Below are 12,131 nucleotides of genomic sequence, written 5' to 3'. Positions count from 1 at the left end.
CACACTGAGGAGAGCCTGCCCTCAGGTCTGATACTGAGGGTGCAAAGTGGGGAGCCCCTTTTTCTTTGGAGGTTGCCTCTCTGGGCTGTAAGATCCTTCGGGGCAGGGAACGTCTATCAAATCTGTTACATTGCACTCTCCCAAGTGTAGTACAGTGCTCTGCACACAGGAAGGACTCTAGAAGTACCATCGATTGATTGCCGAGGGTTGGGACCGACGACTCAACCTCCAAGCATCCCTCCCCCAGCGGACAATATGGAAAACATATACAAATTAGTGAGTTTGCCAGGGGCACAGACCCCGGGTGGTGGGGCTGGGCACATCAAGCAGACAGGTAACAGGTAATTTTATTTGGAAGTGAAACGTGTTCACATTGCACGAGGGGGGCCTTCTCCCCAGGACGCAGATGACAGGAAGATGTAGTCACCCTTACTGCTCAACAAAGCCCCCTGAGACCTCCCCAGCCCAACTCCCAGAGGCGGGAGATCCTCCCCTTCCCACCTAGGGAGGGAGGGGGTGGGCAAGGAGGGCAAGGGGGTGAGACTGGTCCAAACATGCACTGAAAGCAGTGGCCATCCCGGCTGCTCAGCCCTTCCCGGGCCCCGGCTTCATGGGACGACCCTCTCCTTAGCCCCCTCTCCCCGACCTCCTCTCCCCCCGTCCTTCTGTGATTGGTCAACTCTGAGGTAGATTTCACAGAGGAAATTCGAGGGGGATGGGCGGGATGGCGGGGAGGGTGGCAGCGGGCCGGGGGCCAGGCCTCCCTTCTGCCGGCCCCTGCCTGTCTGGGTCCTCCTGGGTGCCAGGCTTTGGTTCAAGCCCCCCACCCAGGGAAAGGGCATCCAGGGGCCAGGGGCACTTGTGGCGGGAAGGGGAGGGTCGAGGACTATTGCCTAGGGGAAGCAGTGGCCCCCCCGTGCTGCCCAGCCCCGCTCACCGTCTTCAGAAGGCACTGACCCCCAGGCCTTGAGCCTGCCCGGCTGGATTCATGCCCTCTCTCTGAGGCCAGGCTGGTGGGGGGGCAGGACAACCCCCTCTTCCCCCATCCAAGGGCAGTCCCGTGCCCCTGGGGTGACCCCAGCCCTGAGGAGAGGGGAATCCCAGTGTGAGAAAGGGGATGTGTCGGGGGCGGATGGGGAGGAGCCCCGTATCAGGGCCGGGGTGCGGGGCAGGGTGGAAGGGGCACAGTGAGGAGGGCACATGACACTAACACATCACAGGCATCTCGGAGCAGCCAGGTCTTGGAGTTCGTGGCGGCGGGTGTGACGGGGGGGGTGGTCCCGGCCTCTGGCTCAAGCCAAGATTCCTGTGGTCAACGTGGGGGTGACACGTGGTACAAGGACTCATGAAGGGGTGTGACCCCATATCCCAACCACTGCCTCTCAGCCCGGGGGGCGGCGGGGGAGACCTGGGCCCGGGACAGGGTTTCCTCTGGTCCTAGTGGGGTCTCGGTCTCGGCCTCATCCAGGAATACCCAGAACCCGGTCAGTCATCCCCGCACCCATCTCGCGGGTGGGAAGAGGAGGGCGAGTGGGGAGGGGACGGAGGGGTGGCCACACTTGCGGAGGCTCGTCGGTAGCTCATGGAGGTATCTGGGGGCCCGGAGCCCACAGGGTTCATGCAGCATTCAGGGGACAGTCTGGGGAGCTGTGGCATGGCAGAGGGGCAGAGGAGGCCAGACGGGAGTTGGCGGGGCGGGGCGGAGGCGGGCCGAACGTCCTAGATTTTGCTGTTCTCCAGATGCGAGTCGATGTGCTTGATGAGAGCGTCATCCGGGTAGCCAACGGGGAAGCCCAGCTGGCACAGGGGGCAGCTCCGGACGTCCGAGCCCACCGTCTCCATCAGCAGCTGCAGGGAGAAGAGGATTGGGTGGGCGGGGGTGAGGGGTGGTGGGGTGCGGGACCCACAAATGGGTTGGCTGCCTGCTTTTCTCCCACCTCAGACTGGACAGGGGTTCTTTCCCGAAGCAGCCAGGGTCTCTGGTAGGGGCTTTAAGACCCTCCCCGAATTCTGAAGTCTGGGCCCAGGTTGGGGGGCTTCCCCAGAGACTCTCCAGCCTCCGCTCGGGAGCAGTAGAGTACCGTCGGCTCAGTGGAACACAGGACTGTAAGCTCCTGTGGGCAGAGATGGTGTCTGCCAACTCTGTTGTAGTGTACTCCCCTAAGTGCTCAGCCTGGTGCTCTGAACACAGTGAATACCACCGATTGATATATAACAGTGCTTTCTCTTCCCAAGAGGCTGAGGGACCGGCTGGAGAGTTGGTTGACAACGGGAAAGGAAAAGAAGAATAGCGTGATTGGTACAGGGTGTCCTACTGGATAGAGCATAGGCCTGGGAGTCAGAAGGACCTGGGTTCTAAACCCCCTCCACCACTTGTCTGCTAGGTGACCTGGTGCAAATCACTTCGCTTCTCTGGGCCTCAGTTCCCTCATCTGGAAAATGGGGATTAAGACTGTGAGCCCCATGTGGGACATGGATCGGGTCCAACCTGATTAGCCTGTATCTACCCCAGTGCTTAGAAGAGTGCCTGACGCATAGTAAACGCTTGACAAATACCATTAAGAGAAAATAATAACTAATGGATCAATCTGAGGGAATGGGTGGGTGTGAGCAGGGCTCCTGTCCTCCCCTGGCCCGCCCCTGGCCCTGCCCTTCGCCCCCACCCCCCGGTCCTTGCCCTCACCCCACCAGGCCTCACGTTAATGGACGGCCAGGACTGGGCGTGTTCTGTGCTGGGGTACGTGGCCGGGGCCTCGGGGATGGGGAAGCCAGCACAGAAGGAGGCACAGCGGATGGTGCCCGGGTCCGGGCTGGGCGGGCTGGGCACCGCCCACTCCTCCTCGTCCGACGACTGCTTGTCGAAGTGGAGCCGGGCGTCCTCAAAGGAGTCCCGGGGGCTGAGGGGCCTGGCGGCGCCGAACAGCTCCCCGTAGGTCCGCGGCTTGGGCAGCGTGGAGGTCTCGGGCTGCAGCCAGGGGCCGGGGGCCGCCGCCGCCACTGCCGCCGGGTAGCCCGTCCCGTTGGCCAGCTCCGAATAGCTGCGCCGGCCCTGGAAGCCCGCCTTGGCGAGCTGGCTGCTCGGCTTGGCGTAGGCCGCCTCCGCCAGGCCCCTGTCGCCAGCCGAGGGCAACCGGGGCTGGAGGGCCGGGGACGGGCAGGAGGAGGCGGGCGACCGGCGCTGGGGGCTGGGGGACGGGCACAGAGGGCCGGGGGAGCGGCGCTGGGGGCCTGGGGATGGGCAGGAGGTCAACGGGGGGCAACCGGGAGGGGAAGGGGCCGGGGCCAGGGGAGCGGGAGAGTGGCGCTGGGGGGTGGGGGGCAGCGGGGACAGCGGGCAGTGCCTCTGGCCTGGAATAGAGACAGGGGACAGGGGACAGGGCCTGGGGTCAGGCTGGGGTCAGGACGAGGCAGGGAGGGAAACTTAGGTTCCCACGACAATGGGAACCCACTTCCTCCCACCCTGCAGGGAAGGAAACACGGCCTATGGGGGCATCCGTACTGACCCCTCCCCCAGCCCTCATAGCCTCAGGAGACCTCCCTCCCGCCCCTGACCTCATCCATTCCCCAGTCCCCCATCCATCCCTCAGCCTCCAGCCCCCGCCCCCCATCCATCCCCCAGCCCCAGGCCCCCTATCCATCTTTCAGCCCCCACCCTCCAGCAACTCCATCCTCACCCTAGTGCCCCAGCTCTGGCCCCCAAACCGTCCCTCAGCCCCCAACCCTCCAACAATCCTCCAGCCCCCCATCTATCTCCCAGCAGCACCCCTTCAGCCCCCTATCTTTTCCCCAGTGCCCCAGTACGGCCTCCAATCCGTCCTCCAAGCCCCATCCAACTCCCAGCCCCCACCCTTCAACCCCCTGTTCTTACCCCAGTGCTCCAGCCCCAACCCCCATCCATCTCCCAACCCCCACGCCATCTCCCCCAGCCCAAATCGACCTCCCAATTCCCATCCCCCAGCCCGCTATCCACACCCCAAGGCCCCAGCCCAGCCCCAGCCCCCGATCCACCCCGTCCCCAGTGCACACACTCACCACTGCTCCGAGCCTGGTCTTGCAGGAGACTCCTGAGGATCTGGCCCTGCAGGGCGCTCAGTTCTCTCAGACGGCCCAGCTCCTCCGTCAGCTCCGTGTAGGCCAAGGCCAGGTTCACCCTTTGGGACCACCGACTCCGGTCAGAGCAGCCCCAGAGAGGCAGGAGCCCCCTCCCCAACACTCGTCCCCTTCATACGCTCATTTTTAGCCATGTGGCCTAGTGGGAAGAGTCAGGAGGCCCAGGTTCTCATCTGGGCTCTGCCACCTGCCTGCTCTGTGACTTCGGGTAAATCATTTCACCTGTGACTTAGTTTCCTCGTCTTTAAAATGGGGATAAAATTTCTGTTCTCCTTCCCTTTAGGTTGTGAGTCCCGTATGGTATGGGGTCTGTGACCGACCCTGTTTATCTTGTACCTACCCCGGTGTTTGGTACAGTGCTTGGCACATAGTATGTGCATAATATATACCGATATTCTTAATATTATTAGATGGCCTTTGGTCTGGTTTTCTGCAGGTTTGTCCCATTTGTTGGAGCAGTTAAGAAATAGGTGTCTGGCATTCTAAAGTGTCATCGGGGGCCACCCCATGGGTCACTGTTCGCTCAGGATGGGCCAGACTTCAAGGCTCATCACCATGGCAACAGAACCAGGAGGCGTAGAGGAGGTCAGAGGACCAGTCTCTCCTCCTCTCCCTATCCAGACCCAAACTGGAGGAAAGAACCCGCCATCCAGCCAGAGAGGAGACCCCACCTCTGGTCCTCAAGATGACTGGAGCAGCCGGGCCAGGGGGGTCGCGGTCTGTCAGGGGTGACTCGGGGGGCTGGACCGTCCTCCCGCAGAATGACAAACATCTCAAACCAGATAGGGCTTTGAGAGGTCATCCCATCCATCCCCCTGCCTCCATTCTGCTCAGGCCATAAAGATGATCATTCCTGCCTCTTCCCGATGTGTGGTCCAGAGACTCCTGCCCCTCTCAACGAGGAAGTATTTCTCCTGAGCCATTTAGGGCAGTTTCCCTGGATGACCTCTCTACCCCTATGGCCCCCGGGCCCTGTAGATGGGCACCTGCCACCCACTGAGTTCCAACACGGGCAGATTTCCAGGTCGGAGGGACCAGGTACACCCATGTTTCCAGGGAACTTGCTCCTACGCGAGTTCCCTAACAGTGGGGGGCTGCAAGATGGTGGACGTGGAGCGGGAGTGGGCGTAAGGCCAATGGAAGGAGGCACAGACCTGGCCCCTCAGCCCCAACTCAGGCCTGGGACTTCCGGCTCCTCCCTTGGGCACAGAGGTTGGGGCTGAGACTTAGGTCGCTTGGGTCTCCTCCCTGCCCCTGACGCTACTGTGGTGGAAGGCGGGCGGGAGGGTGGGAGGGCGGGTATTCCCAGCCCCCAAGCCTGAAAGGCACCCAAAGCCACAGAGAGGATGTGACCCTATGACCTCGGCCTGTTGCCGCTCTGCTCCCGGGGCTGTGTGTGTGAGAGAGTGAGTGAGCAAGCGAGTGAGTATGTGTGTGTGTTGTGTACGAGCGTGTGTGCAGGAACTGCAGGAACGGGGGGGTGGGAAGGGAGCAGCAGGCCTGGCCGAGGATCACAGAAGAATGTGCAAGAACTGGAGGGCAAGGTGTGCGCCTGGGTTTGTGTGCACGTATGGGCGCACAAGGGTGGTGTGAGAGAGCTTTTAGGTAGGAGGATGGATGGAAGTCCAGGGCCGGGAAAGTGATGGAGGCCGGTGGAATGAGGGTATATTGTGAGGGAGAGAGAAAAAGAGAGAGAGAGTGTGCGCGCGCAGGCGCCCAGCCAGAGGGGAAGTCGGCAGAGGCCTGAGCTAAAGGCAGGAAAAGCGGGGCTCCCCTCTCCTCACGAGTCAGCGAGCTGCAGCCCTCGCTCGGCTGGGGCGCTGAGGCGCTGAAGCTCTGGGGCCGCTGGGGCCACTGGGGCCACCGGGGCCACTGAAGCCGCCGGGGCCGCCAGGGCTGGGTACGCGAACACCCACGTGCGGTTGTGCTATTTTTAACCTGTCGAAGCTGAAGTCAAATTCCTGCAGGGCAGCGAGGTCCGCCGGCCTAGGGCGGGGTTGCCCCCGGTTCCCTAATCCTTCCTGGGGCTCCCTCTGACCCCCCAATCCTTACCAGGATTTCCCCCTCCAACTCCCTCAAAAAACTTTCCATGTCTTCCCCCCACCCCCAGCCCCAAAACCTACCCAGGACGACTCCCCGCTGACCCACAAATCTTACCCGGGACTGCCCCCCGATCCAGTTCTTCCTGTGGCTGTGCCCCCCAAAGCCTTCCCGGGCCCTCCCCCAATCTCCAAAGTCTTTCCAGAACTTCTCCATAAATCCCCAAATCCTACCCAGGACTGCCCCCATATCCCCCAAATCCTTTCCAGGGTTCCCCCCCGCCCATTATCCCCAAATCCTTCCCAAGACTCTCTCCCCATGATCCCCAAATCCTACCTGGGGTTGCCCCCCATCTCCAAATCCTTCCTGGGGCTCTCCCTCCCTAATCCCCAAATCCTACCCGGGGCTCCCCCCGCCCCGCACCAATCCCCAAGTCCTCTCAGGGTCGGGCCCCCTCTGGCTTCCAAATCCTACCCGGGACTGCCTCCCTATCCCCAAATCCTACATGACCCCCGATCCTCAAAATCTACCTGGGGGCAAGGCCGAGGCACCAGTGGCCTTGTAGCTTGGGGGGAAACTGAGGCATTGAGAAAGGGGAGGCTGGCGCGAGGAGCACCCCATCCAGCCACACCCTTGCCCCCCATCAGTGAAGGCCTGAAGCATGGGGTTGGGGGACGGGAGGGCACTGAGGGGTACTAGATTGTGGGGGTGCAGGGACACCACTGAGGACCTGGAAACCGCCCCCCCCCCCACCGGCCTCTGGCTACATCCCTGACTCCACTCTCCCCAGCACCCCAGCACCTCAAACCACATCTGTCCAGCCCACCCCCTAACCCTCTCACCCAAATTGGTCAGGACAGAGGCCCCCAGGGGAGCAGGAGGACAGAGACAACCCCCCCCGAGCTGTCCGCCCCCCACCCACCCCCACCCACCTCGGCCGCCCCTCTCTCTGCTCCAGCAATGGCAGGCGTCTTGCAGAAGAAGACCGTGGGAGGGCACCTCCTTCCTGTCAGTTGTGTGACCTTGGGCAAGTCACTCAACTTCTTTATTTGTGGTATTTGTAAAGTGCTTATTATGTGCCAGGCGCTGGAGTAAGCGCTGGAGTGGATACAAGCGAATCGGGTAGGACACCGTCCCTGTCCCACATGGGGCTGACCTTGGTGGTCAATTAATAATTAAGCAATTAATAATAATGATGGTATTTGTAAAATGCTTATTATGTGTCAGGCACCGTTCTAAACGCTAGAGTAGATACAGGTTAATCAGGTTGGACACAGTCCCTGTTTCACGGGGCTCACAGTCTTAATCCCCATTTTACAGATGAGGGAATTGAGGCCCAGAGAAGTGTAAGTGACTTACCCAAGGTCACACAGCAGACAAGCGGCGGAGCTGGGATTAGAACCCAGGTCCTTCTGACTCCCAGGCCCATCCTCACTAGGCCACATTTGTGCCTCATCTGTAAAAATGGGGAGTCAATCCCTGCTCTCCCTCCCCCTTAACCTGGGTGCCCCATGCGGGCCAGGGATTGAATCTGATCTGCCTATACTGTCTCTATCCCAATGATCAGTACAATGCTTGGCACATAGCAAGTGCTTAAATATCACCATGATTATTATTTCTCGGCCTCCCCTCGTATGGCTCTGCTAGCAGGGTAGTCAACAGTAACACTTCTAGTGTTCGTTAAGCATTTACAGTGTTCCAGGCACTGTACTAAGCGTTGGGGTGGATACAAATAGCATTGGGCCCAGTCCATGCCCCACGCTGGTCTCACAGTCTTAATCCCCATTTTACAAATGAGGCAACTGCACGTTTATACCGGCTAGATAATAATAATACCTTGTATCTACCCCAGCACTTAGAACAGTGCTTGGCACATAGTAAGTGCTTAACAAATGCCTTAATAATAATAACAACAATTATTATTAACAATAACAATTCTGGTTATTATTATTACAACCATCACAGTTCTCTCAGTCCTTCCGGATCCGACCGGCCACTCCATGCTGCCGGACCTCACGGCTCCCCCGTTAGCCACGGTGTCTCCAACCTGCAAGGCTGGGACCCTCTGTGCTGCCCTAAGTCGAAGCAGCGAGGCCTAGTGAGAAGAGCCCGGGCCTGGGAGTCAAGGGATCTGGGTTCTAATACTGCCCTCTGCCACTTGCCTGCTGTGGGACCTTGGACAAGTCCCTTCACTTCTCTGTGCTTCAGTTTCCTTATCTGTAAAACAGGGACTCAATAGCTGTTTACCCTCTCCCTTAATCTGTGACATCATATAGGCCACCGCCTCCGACCGGATTATCTTGTATTCCCCCCAGAATTTAGTAATAATAAAATGATAATTGTAGTATTTGTTAAGCGCTTACTATGTGCCAGGTGCTGTATTAAGCGCTGGGCTGGATACAAGCAAATCGGGTTGGACACAGTCCCTGTCCCACAGGGGGTCTCAATCCCCATTTTCCAGATGAGGCAACCGAGGCATAGAGAAGTAAAGTGACTTGCCCAAGGTCAGACAGCACAGATAGGGGCAAAGCCAGGATTAGAACCCATGACCTTCTGACTCCCAGGCTCGTGGTGGTTGGCACACAGTGAGGACTTAAATACCACAATTGTTAGTAATATTATTAAATCCCCAAGAGACTTCTCACCGTGCCACGATCTCGCCTGTATCACCGCCAATCCCTCACCCACATCCTCCCTCTGGCCTGGAACTCCTTCCCCGTTCATGTCCGACAACAACCTCTCTTTACCCCCTGCCGTCTCTCCATCTGTATCTTAATATCCGTCTCTCTCACTAGACTGCAAACTCCTTGTTGGCAGGTGTCGTGTCTACCAACTCTGTCGCCATGTTCTCTTCCAAATTCTCAGTACAATGCTCTGCACATGTAAGCGTTCAATAAATACCTTCGATTGATTGATTGATTGAGTCAATCTCTCCTCACCTGCAGATCCTTCCTGGCTCCTTGCCTGGCAATGCCCAGGAATCTCCCATACATACACCCTCACACACCTGCCACAACAATAAAAACGATGATGACACTGGCCAATCGGGGCAGCAACCCAGCTTGCTCTCTCTCACACGTACACAAACACACACATAGAGTCACAGTCACACACACACATACACAGACACACATGCTCCTCTACATACAGTGTCATCCACAGTCACACACACCATAGTCACCCCAACATATAGTGCCACAAACACACAGACACACACAATCACACCACACACCCAGCTAGCCACACATTCTTTCAGCCCAGTCGGACACACGCTCACCCCCACACGCTCCCTGACACATTTTCACATTCCTGGTCTCGCTCACTCACAATCCCATGCTCTCCTCAATCTTACATATCACCTCCCAGATTCACTCACCATCACACTCTCATACACTACCACATTCACAGAAACGCACACTACCCCTTCCGCAGACACGCACACACTCGCACACAGAACACCACATTCCCCAAAACCCAGATCCACACACACACAATCACACACTCACACAGCCACCACACTTCCCCGACACATATGCCCACAGACACCCACACAGTCACACATTTGCACACAGACACCACGCTCCCCCAACACACATACCCACACAGATACACATACAATCATCCAGACACCACGCTCCCCCAACACACATCCCCACGCAGATACAATATTTCCCCAACACACAAACCCACACAGATATGCATGCAATCATGTACTTATCCACAGACCACGCTCCAACACACAACCCCACACAGATTCGCATACAATCACTCTCACACACACATACTCCCCCCATTACACATATTCACATGGATATGCATGCAATCACACATTCATACACAGGCACCACATCCCCCCCCCCCACCCCCCCACACAAACTCTCTCCCAAACCCTCTCCACCATCAAAGAAAGTTGGTGGGAAGGAAGGGGAGTCTGGTGTGGGGGAGCGAGGGAGGACCAGGCTCCCCAGGATCAGGCAGTCAATGGCATTTATTGAGTGCTTACTATGTGCCGAGCACTGTACCGAGAGCTTGAGAGAGTACAGTACAACAGAGTTGGTAGACACGTTCCCTGCCCGCAACGAGCCTGTAGTCTAGAGGGGAAAGTCCCCTCTGACTGGGAGGGATTGATGTGGGCATGACCAGAGATAGGGGAATGCCTGGATTGACCTCTTAGTCTGAGGTTGTGGGGAGGCTAACATTTGTGGAGGGAGAAAGTAACACTGGAGAGGGAGCTAAGAGGGAGGGGTGGGGCAGCCCCGTGGGTTCCTTTTGGTTCCTTCCTCCCTCTGCTGTTTGCCTTAGGGCCAGGTTGTTGCCCTCTCTGGGCTCAGTCATATAATGGGACGGGAGGGGGAGGTGTGGGGAGGATGGTTGGGAGATGATAGTTTAAAAAAGAGCCACCAGGCTGGACCCTCCTCCCACCCAAATGCCCGGCGGGACCCTCCCTCAAACCTCCTCCCCAGCTTCCTCCAGGAAGCCGCCTCGGATTTACCGGGCAAAGACAGGGCCGTCGAAGCCCCGACCCACTGCGGTTCTGGCCCGAGGGTAGACTCGGCCAAATCCGAGGGTCTGGGCTGGGCCGGGTCAGGCCGGAAAGGGAGTCGGGGGTCTCTATCCTGGAGAAGAGAAGGCTTAAGGCAGCCACGAGGGCTTTGCGTGGAGGCCGGGGGAAGGCCCTGTCCGAGCCCATCCCATCCCAGGGCATCCATCCTGGCCACAGCCGAGACGGGAGGCAGAAGACCCCCCGCCGCTCCCTGCGGAGCCCGCCGAGGGGCGAGTGAGCATCCACTGCTCGCACTCGCAGGAGGGGAGGAGGCCTGCCCCTTACAAGTCTTCCCGCCCTGCCGCCTGACTTCGGACTGGCTGGGTCTAACGTCTTTTAGAGCCTGGGAAGGGGTGCCCAGTGACTTTCTTTCCCACCCAGAGACCTAGGGGGCATCACAACCCAAGTTTGGCAGGCAGAGGCCCTGGGTTCTAATCCTGACTCTGTCACTTTGCTGTGTGATCTTAGGAGAGTCACTTCACTTCTCTGGGCCTCAGTTTCCTCACCTATAAACCAGGAGTTCAGTTCTTGTTCTCACCCCTACTTAGACTGTGAGCCCCACGTGGGACAGGGACTGGGTCCGCCCCGATGATCTTGTGTCCACCCCAGTGCTTGGCACATAGAAGGGGCTTAACAAATCCTCCAATGACTATTATTATAAGGAGAGGGAGAAGGGGAAAGAGGTGGAGGAGGGTGGGGCCCAGGAGACTCCCCCCAGCCCCCACTCCCCACCGACCAATCTCTGACCCGATCTCCAAATCCTCCCTGATGAATGGGGGTGGGGGGTGCCCAGACTCTCCCCTCACCAGCACTGTCGTTCTCCCCTTGCCTAAGAAGGAAGTAACAGTAGAGAAAACCAATCATCAACGCATTTCCTCCTGCACTTGCGCCTGCTTCCCCCCACAACCCCCGGTCCTCCCTCCCTCCCTCCGGCGCCTCCCACCCTCCCTTCCCGCCTTGCTCCAGGCCCGGTCTGCGGGGACAGCCCCTCCTCTCAGGTCCCTCCTCCAAGCAGCCCTCCAGAATTGAACAGCAATAACCCCGCCCAGGGCTAACCCCATCTGCACCACCAAAAGCGTCTCAGTGTGGGCTTGGAACTTCTGGGAACTCACGGGTGGGAGCTCACGGACATGCATTGCTGGGGTTTGGTTAGAGGGGATAGGAGGAGGGGGGCTTTGCAGGGATGGGAGGGCGGGGGGCAGCTGTGACCATGGAGATGCAGTTACTCTACACTTGGGGATGTCGAAAAGGAGAGAGGAACAAGGGGGAGAACGAGAAGAAGGGTGTGATGGTGGGGACATATGTGTCTCTCTATCGTACTCTCCCAGGTGCTTAGTACGGTGCTCTGCGCACAGTAAGTGCTCAGTCAATATGACAGTGAATGAATATACAACCGTGTGTACGAGAGAGAGATAGTGGGTAAGGGGTCTGGGCTTGA

The 12,131-nt window shown here is 58.6% G+C and overlaps 1 protein-coding gene across 3 annotated transcripts in view; it reads right to left on the bottom strand.

The window, feature by feature from the left end:
• Nucleotides 1-273: 273 nt before the first annotated feature.
• Nucleotides 274-12,131, bottom strand: part of TBKBP1 (TBK1 binding protein 1) — a 28,118-nt gene continuing 16,260 nt past the window's right edge. For all 3 annotated transcript variants that reach the window (XM_029076071.2, XM_029076068.2, XM_029076069.2), the window contains exons 8-10: nt 4,033-4,151; nt 2,699-3,348; nt 274-1,848 (exon numbers count right to left, since the gene is read on the bottom strand). In XM_029076071.2, coding sequence (XP_028931904.1) covers nt 1,720-1,848; nt 2,699-3,348; nt 4,033-4,151 — 898 coding nt within the window. In that variant the 3' untranslated portion in view covers nt 274-1,719. The remainder of the gene's footprint in view (nt 1,849-2,698; nt 3,349-4,032; nt 4,152-12,131) is intronic.

The sequence above is a fragment of the Ornithorhynchus anatinus genome, chromosome 11, assembly GCF_004115215.2.
Source record: "Ornithorhynchus anatinus isolate Pmale09 chromosome 11, mOrnAna1.pri.v4, whole genome shotgun sequence".
Classification (NCBI taxonomy): Eukaryota; Metazoa; Chordata; class Mammalia; order Monotremata; family Ornithorhynchidae; genus Ornithorhynchus; species Ornithorhynchus anatinus.
This window is presented reverse-complemented; position numbering and strand designations above follow the sequence as displayed.